The sequence below is a fragment of the Pseudonaja textilis genome, chromosome 3, assembly GCF_049901715.1.
Source record: "Pseudonaja textilis isolate UNSWEBS1 chromosome 3, rPseTex1.2, whole genome shotgun sequence".
NCBI lineage: Eukaryota > Metazoa > Chordata > Lepidosauria > Squamata > Elapidae > Pseudonaja > Pseudonaja textilis.
The window spans coordinates 5,441,580-5,463,967 of record NC_141992.1 but is presented as its reverse complement, the minus strand read 5'-3'; the positions used below and the strand labels follow the sequence as shown (position 1 = coordinate 5,463,967).

General features: G+C 45.0%; 2 protein-coding genes across 3 annotated transcripts in view; both read right to left on the bottom strand.

Annotated features, from left to right (window-relative positions):
- Positions 1-2,705: 2,705 nt before the first annotated feature.
- LOC148125995 (uncharacterized) lies at positions 2,706-14,824 on the bottom strand. Its single transcript, XM_087928864.1, has 4 exons — positions 14,709-14,824; positions 13,415-13,537; positions 11,373-11,476; positions 2,706-3,242 (listed from the first exon to the last, which is right to left on the bottom strand). Exons 1-4 carry the CDS (start codon positions 14,755-14,757, stop codon positions 3,150-3,152), a joined length of 369 nt encoding a protein of 122 aa, XP_087784990.1. The 5' UTR covers positions 14,758-14,824; the 3' UTR covers positions 2,706-3,149.
- A 2,059-nt stretch (positions 14,825-16,883) lies between these two features.
- Positions 16,884-22,388, bottom strand: part of RTEL1 (regulator of telomere elongation helicase 1) — a 135,917-nt gene continuing 130,412 nt past the window's right edge. The window contains exon 33 of one of the 2 annotated variants that reach the window (XM_087928839.1): positions 16,884-17,054. In XM_087928839.1, the coding sequence (XP_087784965.1) occupies positions 16,945-17,054 (110 nt within the window). In that variant the 3' untranslated portion in view covers positions 16,884-16,944. The remainder of the gene's footprint in view (positions 17,055-22,388) is intronic. The other variant, XM_087928840.1, reaches the window with a different exon arrangement.

The following is a 22,388-nucleotide window of genomic DNA, read 5'->3' as shown; positions in this document are numbered from 1 at the left end:
ATATTTCTGAAAGGAACCTCTGCTCGGAACAGAGTTACCTCACACAGCACGAAATGGAATACAGGCGTGTGACCACGAGGTCTTGTAAGAAAAGATGGCCTCCGGCCGTTAATCTTTTGGTGCTCTCCCCAGCAGCAAACTCCCACCGTGTAAAGGAATAGCCTCCGATGGTTTTTCCTATGAGGCTAAACGGCGGGGAAGGGTGGAAGGTACTAAGTATCTGAATCCTCCACCCCAAGTCGCATTCAGAGGGGGAAGGAAAGCGATATGACTCTGTTGGGAGCAAAGAGCTCACGCCGCTGTTCGGGTAAAGAAACTCTGTGGCAATCGGTCGGAATGGCAGGGGTAGAAAGATCGGTTGTGGGGAGGGGGCGTGGAGCAGCGCCGAAGCCTCCCACCGCTTTGGGGCGCGAATTGGCGCTTCCCTGAAATGCGAGCGATCTCTGCAATGCGAGCCAACGTCGAGAGATCGCAATGGGATTAGAAGACTAAAGATAAGCTGATTAACTTTCAAACCTGCTAGCAAGGAAAGAATTTTTCCTGTTTCGGCCAAGGAAGAATCACAAGCACTGCCTATCTCTCACGAGGCTGAGCCAAAACTGGGGAACGCTGGGGAGGAGTCCTGTGGAGGAGGAGGAGCGTTCCACAAATTAAGCCCAGCCTAGACATGCGGAGACTGAAGCACCTCCCGCTACTACTGGATGCTCTGAACAGCTCATGGGAGAACATATTTTACTTAGAAGCTTCAACGCTGCCACATTTAGTGCCTGGGAATTTGGGAGGGGGGATTTCATAGAACGGGGAAAGTTTAGACACAACAACATTCTTCTTCTGAGTCAAGGACAAGCCATCCTGCACCTGGAAAAGGAGCGGTTGGAGGAATGTCTCCAGTTGGACCATGCGATGGACGCAGCGCGTGGGGTTTGGATTTTCAATTACGAAGGGAAAACCCGGAACTCTCAGATTTGGGTTTCCCCAGATGTGTCAATATGACAACTCTAATAAAACGGAACTTTTGAGAAAATGCTTGTCTCGGAGTTTGTTGTGTTGGGAGTGTGTTACTTGGAACGCTGACACCTGGCCGAAGTATTTGATCTTCAGCTTCAGGATCTGTCCTTCCAAGGAACTGTCAGGTTTATTTTTTTTTAAGATTGACTGATTGGATCTCCTTGAGGTCCAAGGGATTCCCAAGAATCTTCTCTAGCCTCACAATTTGAAAATATCGATTCTTCGGTGCTCAGCCTTCCTTATGGTCCAACTCTCACAGCCATACATCATTATCTCTGGGAAAACCTAATGCTTTTGACTGTTTGGCCTTGAGAAAAGATGAGGCAGGCAAGATGTCAGGTGGGAGGCAACCATGATACAAGGGACCGTACATTACAGGAAGGCCAATTGCGGTTAACTGCGAGGAAGTTTGCTAATCTGAAGGGTAATTTAAAGAGTTCAAAAAGCAGAGAATCCTGTGTCAGGAATGCTTTGATCTGAATTCCTGGACAGAGTTAAGGAGTGGGTGTTATCATCTCAACAGTCCAGCCCCCATTGATGAGAAAGTTTTCTGTAGACCCTAGTTCCTTTTCCGAGAGATGTTGTTGAAGCTGGTTTTGGCGTGGTGTTTCTTGACTTCGTGGGAATAATTCTGGAGAAACCCTCCAAGTCATGTCAAATTTGTATTGTACTGGAACAAAATCTTCTGATTTAATAAGGGAGTGATTTACAATATTGTGAGAATCCCAGTGTCAGGAGAAGTACTGGCGGGAAAAGAAAATTCCTAAAACCTTTGAGGCGGAGTTTCCCCATTCCCAGGCCCCCAAATGGAGAAGAGATCCACCTAGAACGCTATGGACATTTCTACCCCTCCCCTAGAGGGGTGGTGAACCCCATTTCTGAGGGAGTCTTAAGCGCACTCAAACTATGCAATACTTTACATATTTTTCTTTCATTTTCTTTAGAGAAGTCAGTGTATTGTTACAGAGTGATGGATGTATAGGGGACCATACGGTACTTGGAATCTAAATGCCCCCATCTGGAAACATTTCATTTCAACGTTATCCGTGCTGTTCCAAAAAAACCACAACGCTTTACTACAAAATATTTTGCAGAATCTTTTAGTTTAGAATTATGTCTGCCTGCTTTTAGTCTATGAAAGGGTTTCAGCCTTTAATTAAGAATGGAGATCCCATTTTTTTGGTCTGATAATATTGCTGATATACGGTACAACAGCTTTTTTTCAGAATACGTAGCGTCGTTTTCATCCCAAAGGTGCTTTCTTAAGACACAACTGGATTTTACTGTTTTTCTTTGAAGATGTTTCGCTTCTCATCCAAGAAGCTTCTTTCACACTTATGGCCATTGCAGCCATCCTCATGGCCGTGGTCTCAAAACTTGGACGCTTGGCAGCAGGTTTCAGTGTCCTGGGGTCATGGGATCACACTCTGCAGCCTTCTGAAAAAGCAAAGTCAATGGGGAAGCCGGATTCACTTAACAACCGTATTCCTAACTGATCGACTGCCATGACTCACTTAACAACTCTGGCTAGAAAGGTCATAAAATGGGACAAAACCCATTTAACAACTGTTATCATTTAGCAACAGACATTCTGAGCTCAGGCTTTGATCGTAAGTCGAGGAGTATCTGGAAAGTATTCCTTTGTTCACAACACATGCCCATCCAGATCCTATGGAAATTCAAACTAATGTGACTTTGTGGAGAGTTTTCATTTAATTTATATTATAAGGACGGCAAAGGAAAGGAAAACAAAAAACCGGGTGATTCTTTGGAGACAGAATAGAAAGCCCCACGCAGATTCCATTATTAGAAAGTCCTTTTTAATTTTTCCATAATAAAGACAATAGGCCTTGTGGTACCTGGCCTGACTGCAAAGGTCATCATTAGAAAAAGATAATAAAATATTAACTCTGATTTAAATGCCATCTAGATTGACTGAAACAGACAGGAACACTTGAGTGGCTCAAATATCTGGAGAATGGTCACGTTGAAGACCGTGCGGCTTCTCTTAAGAAAGGGGTGGGTTAGCCTGGAGGATCCGACTTAAAACCATGTGCAATTTTGTTGTTCCTCTTCCACACGGAGCAGCTGGTGGCAGCCGTACAGCCTGTAGAACCCGTTGAACAGTTCACGTGTTCACTCTACGTGCCTTTCACGGGGGGATCTGGCCAGTAAGATATGGCCAAATGTCTTCTCTTGGTGTCCGCTTGGCATTCTGGGCACTTCTTGGCAAGCTGTGTGGAGAAACACAAGAGCAATCAAAATATGGCATTTTACCTCAGGATCCTTGTGCAAAAGCTGTTTTCGGCCATCTTTTGAGGCCTTATCCTGTTTAAAACAGTGACCTAAAGTCCAAATCATTTGTTTGTATTCTGCCTTTATTATTTTTATAAATACCTCAAGGTGGCAAACGTATCCGACATGCCTTCCTCTTCCTATTTTCCCCCAACAACCACCCTATGAGGTGAATTGGGCTGAGAGAGAGAAAAAGGCCCAAAGAAGATAGATAGAAGATAGAATTCTTTATTGGACAAATGTGATTGGACACACAAGGAATTTGTCTTGGTGCAAATCCTCTTGGTATACATAAAAGAAAAGATTCATTCATCAAGAATCAAGAATCATAAGCTACAACACTTAATAATAGTCACAGGGTACAATAAGCAATCAAATCATACTAGGAAACAGTCAATATAAATCGCAAGGGTAGAAGTGACAAAGTTACAGTCATACAGTCACAAGTGGGAGGGGATGCGTGATAAGGAGTGATGAGAAGATTAATAGTGATAGTAGTGCAGACTTTGTAATAGTTGGACAGTATTGAGGGAATTGTTTGTTTAGCAGAGTGATGGCATTTGGGGAAAAACTGTTCTTGTGTCTAGTTCTGGTGTGCAGTGCCCTATAGCGTCGTTTTGAGGGAGGGAATTGGAACAGTTTATGTCCAGGATGTGAGGGGTCTGTAAATATTTTCACAGCCCCCTTTTTGACTCATGCAGTATACAACCACCCTGTGTAACCCAGTTGGCTTTTATGCCTAAGATAGGACAAGAACTCCCCACCTCCTGGTGATGGGCTCAGTCACCCACTTTGTCTTTCGTGCCTGAGGCAGGACTAGAACTCACGCTATCCTGCTTTCTAGGCTGGTGCCTTAATTGCTAGGCCAAACTGGCATTCCCACTTTAAATATTTGAATGTTGCGAAGATTGAGAAACGCTGGTTTAAAGAGGTAATGACGCAGAGCACTAAAGCTCTTGGAATAACAACACAAATTACACCAAAAGTAATTGGTTGTAATGATGAAACATTGTGGAAAAATTTACTTTGCTCCCAAGATCTGGCCGTGCATATATATATATATGCTAGGACATCACTGAGGAAATGAGCTATGTTTATAAAGAAATAAGATATGTAAACAAGGACATACTAAAACACTGGGAAAAAGATGGCAGATTCCCAAGATGTCAAAATCAACAAGGTCTCATTTATTTGTGGCATCCTTGCTACACTCTGAGCTGGTGGTTTGCTTGCAGGTATTTCTGTAGAACAGTAGAATCGGGCAATTGCAAACAAACTGCCAAGCTCTGCTAAACAAATAATTCCCTCAACTCTGTCCAACTATTTACTAAGCCTGCATTCCTATCAATCCTCTTATCATTCCTATCCTATCACCCATCCCTTCCCACTTGTGACTGTATGACTGCAACTTTGCTGCTTGTATCCTTATGATTTATATTGACTGTTTCCTAGTATGATTTCATTGCTTATTGTACCCCATGATTATCATTAAGTGTTGTACCTTATGATTCTCGACTCCTGACGAATGTCTCTTTTCTTTTATGTACACTGAGAGCATTTGCACCAAGACAAATTCCTCGTGTGTCCAATCACACTTGGCCAATAAAGAATTCATTCATTCATTCAAGTTCAGAAAGCAACAAGAACTCCAGAGTTCAACCCTGAGCTTAGAATAACAAGAGTTGGAAGAAGCCTTACAGGTCATCTTGCCCAGGGGACCTCAGGGACCACCAAACTCATAATTTTAGATCCCAGGGACCACTAACTGGTTCTGTGGGCATGGCCTAATTTGTGGGCGTGGCTTGGTGGTCATGTGACTGACTGGGCATGGCTTGTATGTAAATATTATCAATATTTATATCAATATTGAATTTTTTTATAAAAAAGAGCAACTTTTACCCCAAATCAGGCAAAGCAGGCAGGCAGATTGAGTTGCTCACCGAATCATTCAGTGATCTACTTGCCATTGGCTAGCTCAGTCTCTCAAAATTTGCTTGCCGTGAGTCTGCACTGAATAATCGAAAGTTCAGTCCTAAGGGAGGTTTGGCTGTGCTTAAAAGCAGAGCTAAAGATAGCAAGCAAGAAATCCAACCGGTTCCTGCTTCCTAGCTAATCTAAATCTCCTGGCACAGCAGAACAGATGATAGTCGGAAAAAGGAAAAATAGCAACTTAGTAGGCAAGTTTGCCGGGTAAGGAGTGAGTGGGCGCGGAGGTTTCCCGCGGGCCACGTGGTCTGCGCAGCCTTGTGTGTTCTGCGCAGACTGGATTAATTGCTTTGGGAGGGGGTGCTCTGGGGGGGTGAGATTTCTCTGCGGCCCACCAAAATTTTCTCACAGCCCACCAGTGGCAACCACTGATTGGCAACCACGGATCTAGCCCAACCCCGCCTTGCTCAAACAGGCGACCCTATGCCACTTCTGACAAGCGGCTATCCAATCTCTTCTTCCAAGCCTCCAGTGATGCAGCACCTACAGTTTCTGAAGGCAAGTCGTTCCATTGGTGGATTGTTCACATTGTCAGAAAATTTCTCTTAATTTCTAGGTTGGACCTCTCCTTGATCTGTTTCCCTCCATTCTTCCTTGTCCGGCTTTCGGGTGCTTTGGAAAACAAACGGATCCCCACTGTTGGGTGGCAGCGCCTCAACTATTATGAGACTGCTATTGTGTCTCCCCCGACCCGCCCAGTCCTTTTCATCAAACTAAACATACTCAGTTCTAGCAACTGTTCTTCACATGTTTTAGCCTCCAGGCCCCTAACCATCTTTGTTGCTGTTCTCTTCATTCTTTCCAGAGTCTCAATAATAACAACAACAAAAAGTCTAAACAAAAACAAAACACACACGTCTAAACCTTAAAAAAGCTATAGAGGTCCTCTCCTAATGGTTTCGTTTATTTAGCGATCTGACATGCATCGAAGGTGGATGCCAGAGTTTAAAAGTTAACGTTCAAAATATTTACTCTAATCTCATGATTAAACCACCGAAGGAGGATGACATTCATGGCATTTATCCTACGTGACGAAGCATGACATTTATCCTACGTGACGAAGAATGCATTCTGTAGCCTGGAAACCACAAAGAGGCCCTTCTTTCGTAGGCTAGAAGGACCAACAATAAGAGCATCTTCAAGACCACTTCTCTGGCAATCAGGCCAATTAACAATCAGGCTGGCTCGAAGTGGGAGAGGCAGAGAGAGGCTTTGTCCTTCAGTGATCATCAGGAAAAGGAATCTATTGGAGTGAGCAGCCATAATAGGTTTTCATTTAATAAACAGAAGAGCGTGTTTATAACTCAGGGTCGAACTGTGAGGTCCTTGGTACTCTATGAACTGGGCTACTTTTGGACAGACATTTCATGACCCAACTAGGTAACATCACAAGTGCTGGAAGGGAGTAAGGTCTGCAAAGGGAAGGAAAAGGAGGTGGGGGAGGACTGTGGGATCCCTCGTGCTCTGTGGGTTTGGTTATTTTCTGGCGGATGATTCATGACCCAAATAGATAACATCTTCAATGCTAGAAAGGAGTGGCGTTTGGCCCCTGTTTATATATTAGTGGCTTGCCCAATACCCCGATCAAGAAACTAACAATTCAGACAATCAAACAGGAAACAGCAGTGTCATCAAAGAACTACCAAGAATAGTTCCACCAACACTGATAGGGCAATAGCTCTTAGACTTATGTACCGTTTCACAGTGCCTTACAGCCCCCTCTAAGCGGCTTACAGGGTCAGCCTTTTGCCCCCAATAATCTGGGTCCTCATTTTACCCACCTAAGAAGGATGGAAAGTTGAGTCAACCTTGAGCGGGTGAGAATCGAACTGCTGAACACCTGGCAACAAGCAGTCAGCAGAAGTAGCCTGCAATACTGCATTCTAACCGCTGCGCCACCATGGCAAGCTGCTATATACAACTCTTCTCCCTTCTTGCCTGGTTGAGTCACGAAATGTCTGCAAGGCAACAACCAAATTCGGAGAGCACCAACGATTCCACAGTCCTCCTCCTCCCCCTCCTCCTCCTTTCTGCAAACCCCACTTCCTTCTAGCACTGATCATGCTCCCTAGTTGGGTCATGAACTGTCTGCAAGAAAACAACCAAGCTCAGAGAGCACCAAGGACCTCACAGTCCTCCTCTTCCTCTCCTTCCTTCCTTCCTTCCTTCCTTCCTTCCTTCCTTCCTTCCTTCCTTCCTTTCCTCCCTCCTTCCTTCCCTTCCCCTCCCTCCTTCCTTCCTTCCTTCCTTCCCTCCCTCCCTCCCTCCCTCCAGTTAGAATACAGTATTGGAGGCTAACTCTGCCCACTGCCAGGAGTTCAATCCTAACCAGCTCAAGGTTGACTCAGCCTTCCATCCGAGGTCGGTAAAAAGAGGACCCAGATTGTTGGGGGCAAGAGCCTGACTCTGTAAACAGCTTAGAGGGGGATGGAAAGCACTGTGAAGTCTAAGGGCTATAGAATATAAGTCTAAGGACTCTTGCTATTTAATAAATGCCAGTGAACACAGATCTTTCTGCATTTCCATGCAAGCACCTGGTGATCACTGCGGCTTGTACCAAGCAGACCGCTTGCTGCTTTTGGCACTAACTCCAACCTCCAGATACTTGTGTAAGAGCACGTAGCATTGTAGGAAGTTAGCGCCCACCCCTCTTCTAGCAAAATGAAATATTTTAGGACATATTAAAGAGGCAGAATATTTCCCTTAAATGAGAAGTAGGAACTCAGAGAGGCAGAACCTCAGCCCAGTCCCCTGCTACCTTTGTCAATGGGCCATTAAAGCCTCCGCCAGTCTATTCTACATAACAAAAGATAGGGTTAGGCCTCAACCCATCTCACCACATGGCACCTGGGAAGATCACACAGACAAAGCCAGACCAGAGGTGGTGAATTCAGCAGGTTCTGACCAGTTCTGGAGAACCGGTAGTGGAAATTTTGAGTAGTTCAGAGAACTGGCAAATACCACCTCTGACTGGAGATTTTACAGTACCTTTTCCCCTGCTACGCCCACCAAGCCACGTCCACGGAACTGTAGTAAAAAAAAAATTGAATCCCACCGCTGAGCCAGACCCCTGCCCACTGGGAGTCTGAGAGCCAATGTGATGCATTTCTTACACAGGAACAGGATACACTAAGGTGGGGCACAACAGAAGGTATAAAACCCAGGTACCCTTAGCATCTCGGCCTTTTTTTTGTCTTTCTTTCTTCACCCAACATCTTGAAGCAGGTGATCACCCTTTGTACGTTCAGGAGGCCCAACCCATGAGGTCCTGTCCACCATTAAACCTTCTTTCCAAGCAACTTCCATGATTCCAGTGTTGGAACTGAGCCCATAATAATATTTCTTCCAACAGTGCCACTGGCCTACTTGTGAAATAGGATCTGTTTTATGCTACGCTTCACGGACAGCAACAACAGGATAAGGTGCTGACCTTGTGGCCGCCTCTAGTAATCGCTCGCCTTAACCAGGAGGCCAGGCCTGCCAAAGCCTTGCCCTCCCACGACACCCCCTCATAAACTAGCCTCGCTGTCAGGATTCCAGACGGAAGTTACTCCAATGAAATCATGAGTCTGGAGCTAAACTTGCACTTAGCTTGGTATGAAAAACTTTAGTAACAAAAGACCAACCAGAAGGAAGGAGATTGTTTGATCACATACCAACCTCTGTGGGTTTCTGCTTAATGATGATAAACATCACAGAGTCATTTGAGTGTAATGTTATGTCTACTTTGGCTTCCTGGAATGGCAGTCTCACATCTAAAAATTCAGGATAGCTTCTTGTGTGTGAAATACCTCACAAATCCCAAATTGCATCCTGTCAAGAAGCAAAGTAACCACTTGAGTTGTGGGTTGCTGCTTCCCTTCTTTGTGTCCAATCACAATATTTATTTACTGGGGAGGGGGGGGCCACAGATTTCCTGGCATCACCAAAGCCACTTTTATTGCCTCTGACCTCCCCCAAAACCATGATGTCTGAATCGCATCCCTTCCCAGAAAAGACCTGTCGCATTTTTTGCAATATGGTTACACCAACTTGAGGGTCGACGTTCCGTGTTGTTTTTGTTTCACTTGTTTTAAGGGTACAGATAATAGGTTATATCGGTGCTATTGCCTTGCAAGGCTTTCTACAACTAATCACTTTCTTCTGCGTAAAATGCCTGATGTAACCAAATGGATTCTGTCGGTGTTAGGTCAGAAGAGCAGCTAGCTGATTTTGTGGTTGAACAGGAAATACCCTATTTTTGCTACCACCACCCCAAAAAAACGCCTGGAATTGTCTGCGCGTCTCATACAGCGAATGTTGCCAAAGCCCCGCCCACCCACTGGCCCCCACCCTTCGGCCTCCCAGCCATTTGCCTCCTTGCAGCAAACAGCCTGTTTTAGCTTCAGCACCGCCTGATTAGCCCAAGCAGCTGATTGTCAGCTGGATCAGCCTCCCGATGATCAGCTGTTTCAGGCTGCATGGATTGCGACAGCCTATTGCCACCTCCGCACGCCCCGTTTTCATCCTCTGCACCCCATTTTTGGCCTCTGCGCGCCCCATTTTCCAGGTGGTGGGGATCAGAACGGGCAGAAAATGGGGCACGCGGAGGCCGAAAACGGGGTGCGCAGAGGCAGCAATAACGGCATTCCACCGACAATCAGCTGCTTGTGCTACTCAGGCTGTGCTGAAGGTGAAAGAGGCTGTTGGCTGTTGGCTGCAAAGAGGCAAATGGCTGGGAGGCAGAGGCAGATATTTTTTTCTTGTTTTCCTCCCCAAAAGCTAGGTGGGTCTTATACTTTGGAGCATCTTATACTCTGAAAAAAAAATATGCTCTTCTGACCTAACACTGACAGAATCCATTTGGTTACATCAGGCATTTTCTGCAGAAGAAAGTGATTAGTTGTAGAAAGCCTTGCAAGGCAATAGCACCGATATAACCTATTCTCTATACCCTTAAAACAAGCGAAACAAAAACGACACGGAACATCGACCCTCAAGTTGGTGTAACCATATTGCAAAAAATGCGACCGGTCTTTTCTGGGAAGGGATGCGATTCAGACATCATGGTTTGGGGGGAGGTCAGAGGCAATAAAAGTGGCTGTGGTGATGCCAGGAAATCTTATACTCTGAAAAATACAGTATTGAAGCCCAATAACAAGGTCAAAAGCACAATTTCTCAACCTTGGCAACTATATGGTGTGTGGACTTCAAAAAAAAAAAAAAAATTCCACACATTTTAAAGCTGTCAAAGTTGGGAACCCCCATTCAGAAGGCAAAATTAGTTGAGGCTGCTGAATTAAAGTTAAAGGAAAATGCAAAGTCAGCAGTAAAGAAGACATTGTTTTCGTCAGAGTTTAAGTGTCTCTTAATCTATATTATACTTCTTTGTCAGAGTGCTGATTCTGGCCTCTGAGGCTTAAAGTAGCGGTCTATTTAGTCATTCCTAATCTAGTGTCGAATTGTTGATCTCATCTCTCATGATGCCCAACTAACGTGCCTCCAACTGACTATTAATACAGACTAACTGCGCTAAGCAAAGCTCATACAGTTCTCTGGGCTTGATCGTTGCCACACAGCTACCTTGAGCCAAACTTAACCTGCCATGGATCACAACAAGCCTCTTGTCAGTGGCGTGCGATCACAATTGCAAGAAGACGCTCAAGTCACATACGAGGAAAGAAAATGTACCGTAAGAATCAACTGCCAAAACGCAGCAAGGGAAACTCTGCTGTGTTTTGAGAGCAGGCAAGAGGAAGAAGACTCTAGTGGTTAAGGCAGCAGCCTCGAAAGTGGGAGGTTGTGAATGCTAGTCTCGCCTTTAGGCGTGAAAGGTAGCTGGGTGACTTTGAGCCAATCACCAGGAGGTGGTGAGTTCTAGTCCCACCTTAGGCATGAAAGCCGGCTGGGTGACTTTGGACCAGTTACTCTCTCCTAACCCAACCCACCTCACGGCGTCGTTGTGGAGAAAACAGGAAGAGGAAAGCGGGTCGGGTATGTTGGCTTCTCCCGAAGTTATTTGCAAAAATGATAAAGGCAGGATACACACACACAATCAGCGGATGCAATTAAGACTAAAGGGAAAAATGAAAATGAAAGCTAACCTTCAAAGAATCCTCCCAACATTTGTTGCAACACGTGAAGGAACACTGCTGGCATTTAAAGGGCACACTGTGCTCCGAACCGCATTTAGCACATTGATAGCCACCTAAACAGGGGAAAGGAAAAAGAATTGAAGAAAAAAAAAGGGGGGGGGAATTGGTGGAGTTTACTACACCCATTAGGGAAAAGAACGTAACCTTTTTGGCTGGGTGACTCTGAGCCAGTTGCTTTCTATTTCTTCTTTGTGACCCGGGTGCTCGATACAGACTTTAATCTGCATTGCCACACACGATCTTCAACCTTCCATCTGTAGTTCCCACGTATGAGGTAGTCCTCGACTTACAACCACAACTGAGCCCCAAATTTCCGTTGCCAAGTGAGACAATTCTTGCATGAGTTTTGCCCCATTTTGCAGCTTTATGGCCACAGTTATTAAGCGAAGCGCTCACTCCAGTTGTTCAGTTAGTAACTGAATCTGGCTTCCCCGTTGACTTTGCTTTTGGCAAAAGAGGAACACGCGGTTCTGGGGCACTGCAACAATTGTACACATGAGCCAGTTGCCAAGCAAGTGAATTTTGATCACATGACCATGGGGACACTGCAACGGTCGTAAGTGTAAAACAAAAATGGTCATAAGTCACTTTTGTTCAGCGCTCCTGTAGCATCAAACGGCCACTAAAGAAATGGTTGTAAGTCAAGGACTACCTGTAGTTGATAAGCTCTCTTTAGAATAGTGTTTCTCAACTTTGGTAACTTTATGAGTAATAGCCATAGCACTTAGACTTATATACCACTTCACAGTGCTTTATAGCCCCCTCTAAGCGGTTTACAGCTCCCAGAATTCCCCAGCCAGCCATGGATTCTGGGAGTTGAAGTCCACATGCCAAGACTGATTCACGCTTTCACCTACATTGGATCCTTCCCTCGCTCGCAGCTTGACAATATGTAACTACATAGCCAAAAAGGCCTTAAGAGTTGTTAACCTAATCCTATGTAGCCTTTTTCTCTGGCAATATCACACTACTAACTAGAGCATACAAAACATTTGCTAGACCAATACTCGAATACAGCCCATCAGTCTGGAACCCACATTACGTATCTGATATTAACACAGTTGAGAAAGTCCAGAAATATTTCACAAGAAGAGTTCTCCACTCCTCTACTTGTTGCAGAAGACCTTATACCACCAGACTCGAAATTCTAGACCTAGAAAACCTAGAACTACGCCGCCTTCGGTCCGATCTAAGTATAGTATATAAAATCATACATTGCAATGTCCTACCTGTCAATGAATACTTCAGCTTCAACCACAACAATACAAGAGCAAACAATAGATAAACTCAAGGTTAATCGCACCAAACTTGATTGCAGGAAATATGATTTCAGCAACCGAGGGGTCAATGTCTGAAATACTCTGTGGTTTCTTCCCCAAACCCCAAAAACTTTAACCTTAGACTGTCTACTATTGACCTCACCCCTTTCCTAAGAGGTCTGTAGGGGGCGTGCATAAGCGCACCAACCTGCCTACTGTCCCTGTCCTATTGCTTCTTTTTATTTTTCTTATATGTATCCATTTCACGTATTCATAACTCTGTTTATACTTATACCTATTATTTTGTAAGCGATTGACGAATCAAATAAATATAAGTCTAAATAACAGGGAGGGGTGTGTGTGGATGGAACGCAAGAGAGGGAAAAAGTATTCAAGCTTCCATACATTGCTGGTATCTCAAGGAGACACTGAGCAGATCCCCCTGGTGTAGTTGGCTGATTCACTTAACCAAAGAAACAGGGGGTGATTGATTGCTGGACGTTTCGGATTGCGGACAGCCCATAGGGAAAAGAGTGAATTCACTAGGCTTGCATTTGTGTGGGAAACCCAGAGTCGGTTTTCACTTTTTCTATGCCAACGTGATTTATTCAGTAAAAGTTTTATACACCTTTGGTAAAACAATCTCCTTGGAGATTCGCCAACTGGACACATCATAAAGGTTGGGAAAAATGGATTGAGAAGGAAGCAATTTAAACAAAAGATACCACCTACCGCCTATTGGGGAGAGAGGCAGGCTGCCGTCCTCTGTGGCTTCTCGTAATTTGCTGGGCTTTCTCTCAATTTCCGGCGGGTCTGGATTTTGGAGCGGCTGTGGGGCTTCATTCTTGGAAGAATCTGCGGTAAATATTACACAACCCACATCACTAAGAACAGACAGGGCTGGTTATGCAGCACTCACCGACACACTGGTGTGATACACGAACGACCTCCAAGTCAGTTTGTTTTACTTATTCCTTTTTTGTTTTGTTTTTTAAAAAGCAGAATTAAAGAAATCTTATAGGTGAAATCCATCAAGGTTTGACAGTCGTGCAGAATTCCGACTGACATGATTCCGTTTGTAACGCTGCCCTAAAAAGTTAAAGCACTTCTGATCTACAGAAATGAAAAAAAAAAATCAGACGGGAGCGCCAATTTCTTAAGTGTTTTTATAGCAACAGCATGTAGACCTACAGATACAGATTAACAGAGTTGGAAGGGACCTTGTAGGTCATTTAGTCCACCCCAAACCCCCCATATCCAAGCAGGAGAACCCCAGACTAGTGGTTCCCAAACTTTTTCAGTCCACCGCCCTTTTGGTGCTACAAACTCATCTTCAGTGCCCCCCACCCAGGGGTGGGATTCAAATTTCTCAACAACTGGTTCTGTGGGTGTGGCTTGGTGGTCATGTGACTGGCTAGGCGTAGTTTGGTGGTCACATGACCGGATGGGCACGGTTTGGTGGTCATGCGACCGGGTGGGCGTGGCCATGTGACTGGCAAACCAAATATAAGTGGTTCTCGCTTAATGGCTGGTTGCTTAGTAAGTATTCTAATTTATGACTGGCTTCCCCAGAGCTACTTGACCTGTGGTTGGACTAGATATCTCATTCACTTTCTCCTCCCTCCCTTTCTTTCTCATTTCCTCTCTCTTTCTTTCTGTCCCTTCCTTCCATCCCCCTTCTTTCTTTGTCTATCCCTTATCTTCCTTTTGCTCCCTTTCTCGCTCCCTTTTTCTTTCTTTACTTTCTTGTCTGTTCCTTCTCCCTTTCCCTCTTTCTCTTTCTTTTCTCTCTCTCTTTTCCTCTCTTTTTCTCTTTCTCTCTCCCTCCCCCCTCTCTCTTTCCTTCTTTCTTTTCTCTCTCTCTCTTTCTCTCATTTCCTCTCTCTCTATCCCTTCCTTAACCTACTATCTATTTTCTGACCAGGCAGGTGGGGCCTAATTTCCCCTTTCAGAGGCCCTGGCCCTTAATCTCCCCGTTTCCTCCCCCACGACCACCTCTTTCGTCGCTCCACAGCTGTGACTTGACCTTCCTCTCGTGACTGGCTGCCAGGGAAGACAAGCCAGGGCTGAGCCATGGTTGTCGCTGGGTTCCCTCCCAACCCATGTCACCCTCGTCACGAATGCCTGCACCCTTGTCACTAGACTGCAGCCGCACCGAGAAAAAAAAACATGCGGTGGCTGGAGGTTTTTTGCAGCAAAAAATTACCGACCTCCGGCTTTGCTTTGACCTCCGCTTCTCCAACGCACCACTGCGGCCACATTCTAGACGCCAGCCCCGCAGGTCCACCCCACTGAGCCCGCTGCACCGGAGAGACTTGCCCAAGGGGTGCAGCTGTCCATGGGGTGAGCCTGCATGGCTGGTGCCTTGAACGCGGTGGCAGCGGCATTTGGAGAAGCAGAGCAAAGCCGGAGGGCGGTAATTTTCGCTGCAAAAAAACTCCAGACACCGCATGGGTTTTTGTTTTTTTTTGGGTGCGGTTGGACTCCAGCCACATCAAAAAAACCACACAGCATCTGGATGCTTTTTGCAGCGAAAATTACCGACCTCTGGCTTTGCTTGCTCCGCTTTCCAATGCGCCGCTCAGGCTGTCAGCGATCGTTGTGCATGCAGGGAACGGAGGAGTGGGCCAAGAGGAGCAGAGCCAGCCAGGGGCCCGTTTTACAGGTACTCCAAACTACCAGGAACAGTAATGAACTGGTAGAATCCCACTCCTGAATTGAGCCCTGTGAGGGTCCCGCCTCCAGCACCCCCATCGCCTCTTAGTGCCCCCCCCGCCACCCCCCCTTGCCTCTTAGTGCCCCCCTAAGGCATCCCACTGCCCCCCAGGGGCTGGTACCACCCACTTTGAGAACCACTGCCCTATACCATTTCTGACCAATGCCCATCCAGTCTCTTCTTCAAAATCTCAAGTAATGACACTCCCACAACTTCCGAGGGCAACTTCTGTTCCATGGGTTGATTGTTCTCACTGTCAGTAAATTCCTCCTTATTTCCAGGTTGACTCTCTCCTTGTTCAGTTTTCCAATTTTCTATATAAGGCTTCATGATGCCCTCATTAAGTGGTTTACAGAGTCAGCAAATCTCCCCCCAACAATCTTGGGTCTTCGTTTTACCAACCTTGGAAGGATGGTAGGCTGAGTCAACCTTGAACCGGTCAAGATCGAGCTGCCGACTGTAGGCAGAATCAGCCCGCAAAGGCCGCATTCACTCCGCTACAACTGCTCCTTTATGGCTTTATGGAGTCACACAGATGAGATGGGCAGTGTAGAAATTTGATAAATAAATGAAATAATAAAGAGTATCGTGATATTCTTTTGCTCATCTGCCCATCCTTCTTCAGATGGGGCTAACAAAAGGGGACTCCGTGTTGTGACTGATCCTGTCTCAGCCCAAATCCTACATCATATGCCTAATTTCTAGCCATCTCTACGAACCTACTTATGGTACTGAGAACAAAGGTAGTCCTCAACTTACAATCACAATTGAGCCCCAAATTTCTGTTGCTAAGTGAGACACTTATTCAGTGAGTTTTGCCCCATTTTACTACCCTTTCTTGCCACCGTTATTAAGTGAATCACTTCCTTTGTTAAGTTAGTAACACCGTTGTTAAGTGAATCCGGCTTCCCCATGGACTTTGCTTGTTAGAAGGTCACAAAAGGGAATCACATGACCCCAGGACTCTGCAACTGTCATAAATAGAGGAGTCAGTTGCCAAACATCTGCGTGGCTTAAGTGCTATTGCTATGGCTATCCAAATTTTGATCATGTGACCATGGGGATACTGCAACGGTCCTAAGCAGCGTGAAAAACAGTCGTAAGTCACTTTTTCCAGTGCCGTTATAACTTGGAACGGTCAGTAAATGAATGGTTGCAAGTCAAGGACTACCTACACGCAACAGTGCAGCACTCCCTTGTAGAAGCCTTGGGCTTTTTAAAACCCCGTTTCTATTTCACTAATTTGCAGTTGGAATTTGACTCATCGTTTTGAAAACTGCAAGCCATTCCAAGGTTTATAGCGTAATGTTCTTCTACAAATCCAGCTAATGAAACAAAAATGCCTGCTAAGGCTCATTCCAAAAGCTCCCCGGGGGGATAAAACTAATCTCCAAGTATTCTGATCTTTTGCAATATATCTTTTCAAATTAAGGAAGCCATACGCGATGAGCGTGGAAGTGCCCCCCAAAAAGAAGCACTGAAAACCTGGTCTGGCAACTTTATGCTGAGTCTCGGCGTCTTCCAGAGTGCGGTGTGAAAGCTCTTTTTACCGTGAGGACTTTTTCACTGTTCTCCTCGGGAAAGCTGTGCCAGTGAGTTCTCTGCACATCTGTCGGAATTGTTCCTTGTGAGGAGGGCGGACGAATGTGGCAAATCCTACCAAAGAAAGCAAGCAGCAGGTCACAACGTGAGCCAATGACTTCCAAGGAAAATGAGAACATGTCTCATCTTCTCAGGGAGATTTTCATCAACCATCCAGGCCATGGTTGTCCCAAGGGTGGTTCCCCCCGCCCCCCACCAAAGGCAACTGGAGTTTATTGGTGGTTTTCTTTGAACGTGTTTGGCTTCTCATCCTGGAAGCTTCCTCAGAACTGAACTGTTTTTCAAAGAAAACACCCAGAAAACTCAAATTGCCTTTTGGGGAAAGAAACAAAACCACCTTTGAGACAAAAAAAGACTTAATTTTTTTTTAAATTAGTTGATCAAAATAGACGAACGGAAACAAAAATGAAAACAGGAGGAGAGTTTAGGGGAGGAAAAAGGGAAGAAGAAAGGGTGTATGGTAAAAGGAAAAGAAGGTAACGAAATACAGCCTCAATCAACCTCTACATCAGGGGTGTCCAATCTTTCACCTTCCCTGGGCCACATTAGAAGACGAAAATTTGGTTTGGGCCGCACATAAAATAAAATAATAGTAACGATACTGATCATCCAAAAACCATAGAAAACATAGTTAACATATTAAATTTATTTGGAAATGAAGTTAGTGAGATGTTTTTATTATTTATTATTAATTATTTATTAAAATTATTTATTTTTATCACGGTTTTTATCACGGTTTATTTTCTGGCCAAAAGCTTGCTCGCCTCGCGCCTACTCTCCTCCTGCAAATGGCCTGGCTGGATGAGGCAGGACTGGGGCAGAAGCAGCAGCGGCGGCAGAAGCGGCAGCGCAGTGGGGGCAGAAGCGCCAGCACCAGTGGGGGCAGAAGTGGCAGCGGGGCAGAAGCGCGGCAGGGGGCAGTATGGGGCAGTGGCGGCGGGGGCAGAAGCAGCAGCCGGCGGGGCAGAAGCAGTGGCGGCGGGGCAGATGGCAGCGGGGCAGCGGCAGAAGCGGCAGCGGTGGCGGGGCGGCAACAGCAGGAGGTGGCGTTTGACGGCCTCGCCCTGCCCTCGCGCCTGCTTTTCCTTCTCCTCCTCGCTGGCTCTGGCAAATTGGTGGGGGCAGTTACAGGCAACCTGGGCCGCATGTGGGCTGACAAGCCTGCTCTACATAATACAGGGAGTCCTCAACTTAAGACCACAATTGAGCCCAACGTTTTTGGTGCCAAGTGAGGTCTTTGTTTAAGTGAGTTTCGCCCCGTTTAGTGGCCTTTCCTGCCACCGTGGTTAAGTGAATCATGGCTGACTCATTTAGTGAATCTGGTTTCCCGTTTGACTTCGCTTGCCAGAAGTTTGCCGAAGGGGATCACACGAGCCGGAGACACCGCAACCGTCACAAATATGAAATGGTCATAGAGTCAGTTGCCAAGCATCTGAATTTGGACTGCATGACCGGTGGATGCTGTAGTGGTTGTAAATATGAAAATCGGTCGTAAGTCACTTTTTTCAGTGACGCTGAAACTCTGAACGTCACCAAATCAACTGTTGTTAAGTTGAGGACTACCTGTAGTACAGACTAACCTTTCCTGTTGAAGGGTAATAAATAAAAGAAATGTAGTAGAGTATATTATAGCATTAAGTAGAAAGTTACTCTGTAGGCATTTCTTATCTTGCTGTGGTAGAAAAAGATTTCCTTAACCTTTCGCTTGTTGTAAAACAATTATAACACATGCCTGAAATCAGTTACGTCCCTCTCCTGTTAAGTAAGACACGTGATTGTCTCATCTAAATCAATCTGAATCCATCTGTCTTCCTGGATTGATATGTTCCACCCCAACATCACCCCCTGAGAAGGTAACATACTTCTCTGGGATTGTAACTACCTCCACCTGGAGGAATCCACACCTTTGACGTATGCTGTTAATAGCCTCCTCAAGTGGTCAATTGTGATCAATTAGGTGAGCTGAGAAACCCTGATCAATTGATCAATTAGGAAGACGATGGGAGAAGAGATAATGGAAAGGTAAACACCGCCAGGAAAATATCTGTCTTTTGCAGGAAGATGTAAATCTAAGTTAGAGCGTTTTACAATGCAGTTAAAGTATATGACGTGACTTCTAAGAATCCTAAAGGTGTAAGACTTTAATTTCTCCATATGCCTTTATAGCCTTCCTCTCATATCTATCTTGTGTGTATGTGAGGATAGGTCTTACCCTAACCTTAGTGATCAATTAAAGTTAGATTTTGTTCTTCAAAGCCTCTGCTTAAGTTCATTTTTTGGCACATCGTGGTCTTAAGTTATAGCCGGCTATAACAACAGCCTATCTAATCAGCAACATTCAGTCAAAAGTTTCATTTTTTCCCCTCCCACTTCAAGCACAAAGCCCAGAAGTGATTTCCAAGTGGGAACTAAATTAGCTGGATCCCTTTCTTTCAATTAGGACACTCAATTTTGTCATCTCTACTAATCCCAACAGTTTTTCTAGCGAGTCATCTCTTGCTAGGAATTAAAATCTCTTTCATCTCTTGCTAGGAATTAAAATTTCTTTCCATTTTTTCACATGGAGACTTCTTGCTGTTGTCAGCACATCTAACAACAAAGTTCCAAATTGTTTTTCTCAAGTTTTGTGTCCATTAAGAAAAGAAAAGCCTCTGGCTTTTATCTTTTAGATTTGCTTTGAGAATCTTCTGTATGGATCAAGACTTGAATCCTACTCCCAGTATAAAAAACAAGGAACGCTTCTCGGGTGACTGGTTGCACCCCAGTTGTGAGGCTAACTGACAATGATCCTCTCCACAGTGCTCCCTAACCTATGCATTTAGGATTATGTAGAATGTGGTTCTGAGAGCTAGAGCCCTCGATTTACGACCACAACCGAGTCCAAAATGTATGTTGTTAAGTGAGGCATTTTTAAAAGTGAGTTTTGCCCCATTTTACAACTTTTCTTGCCACAAGCTGTTAAGGGAATCCTTGGACTTGTTAAATTAGTAACAGGATTATTAAGCGATTCGGGCTCCTCGTTTGACTTTTGCTTGTCAGAAGGTTGTAAAGGATAACCCCCCACAACGGTCATAAATATGAGTCAGTTGCCAAGCGTCTGAATTTGGATTGCATGACCATGGGGACTGCCGTCAGGAATGGGTTAAAACCACAGCATCCTCTCTTGGAAGGGCGAGGTCGAAATATGAAAATTTGAGGAGGCACAATGTGCGTGTCTCAAATCTAAAAGTTAAGATTTCACTCTCTCTCAAAGTGAAATCTAACTTTTCTGGAAAACTGGAGAAATTTCCTCCCCCGGGGGAAAAAAAAGACGTCAATCTGCCTCGAGGGAGGAAAATGGGGCCTTGATGAGAAAACAAGAGAGTTTCCTTGTTATAATTCGTAGGGCATGTGACAACATCTTTTCATTTCTTAATAAGAAACCGTATTATTAGAAGGAGGCCGAGATAAAAATCTTTTCATGAAACTAGGAAACACCCCAAATGTCAAAGAAAAAGATAGGCCGGGTCTTTACTAAGTGAATCAGCTGTTCCTGAGAAATTTAAAATGAAGCCATTTAAAAAAAACAATGAAATGGTCTTCCGAGAATAACGGGGAATTGTTCCTTGCTGGAGATCTCCCAACAGGACTTCAGGGCGGCTGCTGGTTCAAGAATAGTTTAGTGCAGGGTTTCTCGATTCACCTGCTTGGGCTGGTGAATTCTGGGAGTTGGAAGTCCACCCATCTTCAAGTGGTTACGGTTGAGAAATCCTCCTTTAGTGGAATCCTACGCTGGCTGGGCAACTGTCCAATTTTGGAAGAAGCGCCATTTGAAAAACTGCAGAGGGGTTCTCTTGGGCATTCAATGGATCTCGGACCCTGAAGCCTTGCACGGTCTTGCTAGAAGGTCCTTCCTATTCACGTAATCTATGATTTTAGCCACCTACAGGCTTGGCTTCTCCTCTAACAGGCACCTGAGCAGCCCCCGAAGTGCATAGTAGCAAGAGAAGGGGAGAGGGAGGAACGACAGCTCATCATATGCGATTCCCTCCCAGTGGTTCTCCACAGCTTTTCAGAGAAGAAAACTAACCCAGCATTAACAATTAGCGGCTCTCCTTTTTCTGTTGTGCCTTTTGGACAGTAAGATTAGCAAGAGAAGAGAATGAATATCTGTAGTTTGGGGCCGAACTGGGGGTGGGGTCTCTGAGCCTGGTTGGTAGTTTTTTTTGGCAGATGTTTCATGACCAAGTCAGGTAACATCATCAGTGCTTGAAGGGAGTGGGGTGTGTGGAGAGGAGGAGGAGGAGGAGAATGGGTTTCTTGGTGCTCTCCGAGCTTGGTTATTTTCTTGCAGACATTTCATCACCCAGATTAGGTAACATCATCAGTGCTAGAAGAGAGTGGAGTTTGCAGAGAGGAGGAAGGGAGGGTTTAAGATCTTTGAGCTTGGTTGTTTCTTGGGGTGATCTTTCATTACCCAACTAGGTAACATAACTAGTGCTAGAAGGAACGGCAACTGTTCTCATTCCCTTTTAGCATTGACGACGATGATATTATCCATTCAGTCGAGTTTGACTCTTGGGAATTGTACAGGCCAGGTCTCTCCACATCTTCCTATCTTGCACTGTTTCTTTGAGTTCTTCTGTGCTCTGGTTGACGTCAACTTTGATGGTGTCCAGCCACCGTGTTCTTCGGGGGGCCTGGTTTAGTTTTACAGATAACTCTTCTCAACATAATTGCTTTCTCCAGTGAATTTCCCTGCATGACAGGGCCAAAGTAATTGAAGATGCAGTTTCGTGATTTTTTCCCCCCCTTCCAGTGAGTGACATGTCTGGTGTTATGCGTTCCAGTTCAAGTCGTTGCTTATTAATCAACTTTGCTGTCCAAAGTTGGACACAGGAGCCTTCTCCAGCACCGCAGCTCAAGCGAGTCAATTTTCTTCCCAGTCTTGCTTTTTTTAAAGGTCCAATAACTGATGACAACTTAGAAAATAACTAGCTCAGAGAGCACCAAGGGCCCCTTACGCGGAGATAGCCTTCCTTTTTGCTCATTAGTAAAAGTAGGGTAGATAAGCTTTCATTAAAGAGCCCCAAATACGGGTTTTGTGTAGCGAGCAGAGGAGACGTGTTTCCCTTCGCACTGAAAAGACACACATGGTTATTCCTGGTGACAGTCTAAAAATTGTCTCTTAAGTCCTAGTGATGCAATTCCATGACTCTTGCTTCTTTTCAATCTTTCATTCGCCGTAATTTTCAGGCCAAGAAACAAATAAAGATAACAAGGGCTACGGATGATAACCGCACTCAAAATGCTGACATCATCTTTACTTTCTTAATCTTAAGTTAAAAACACAATTTCTTCCCGTACTTTCGTGGTAAAGCCAAATACAGATTGTTTACTGACATAAAA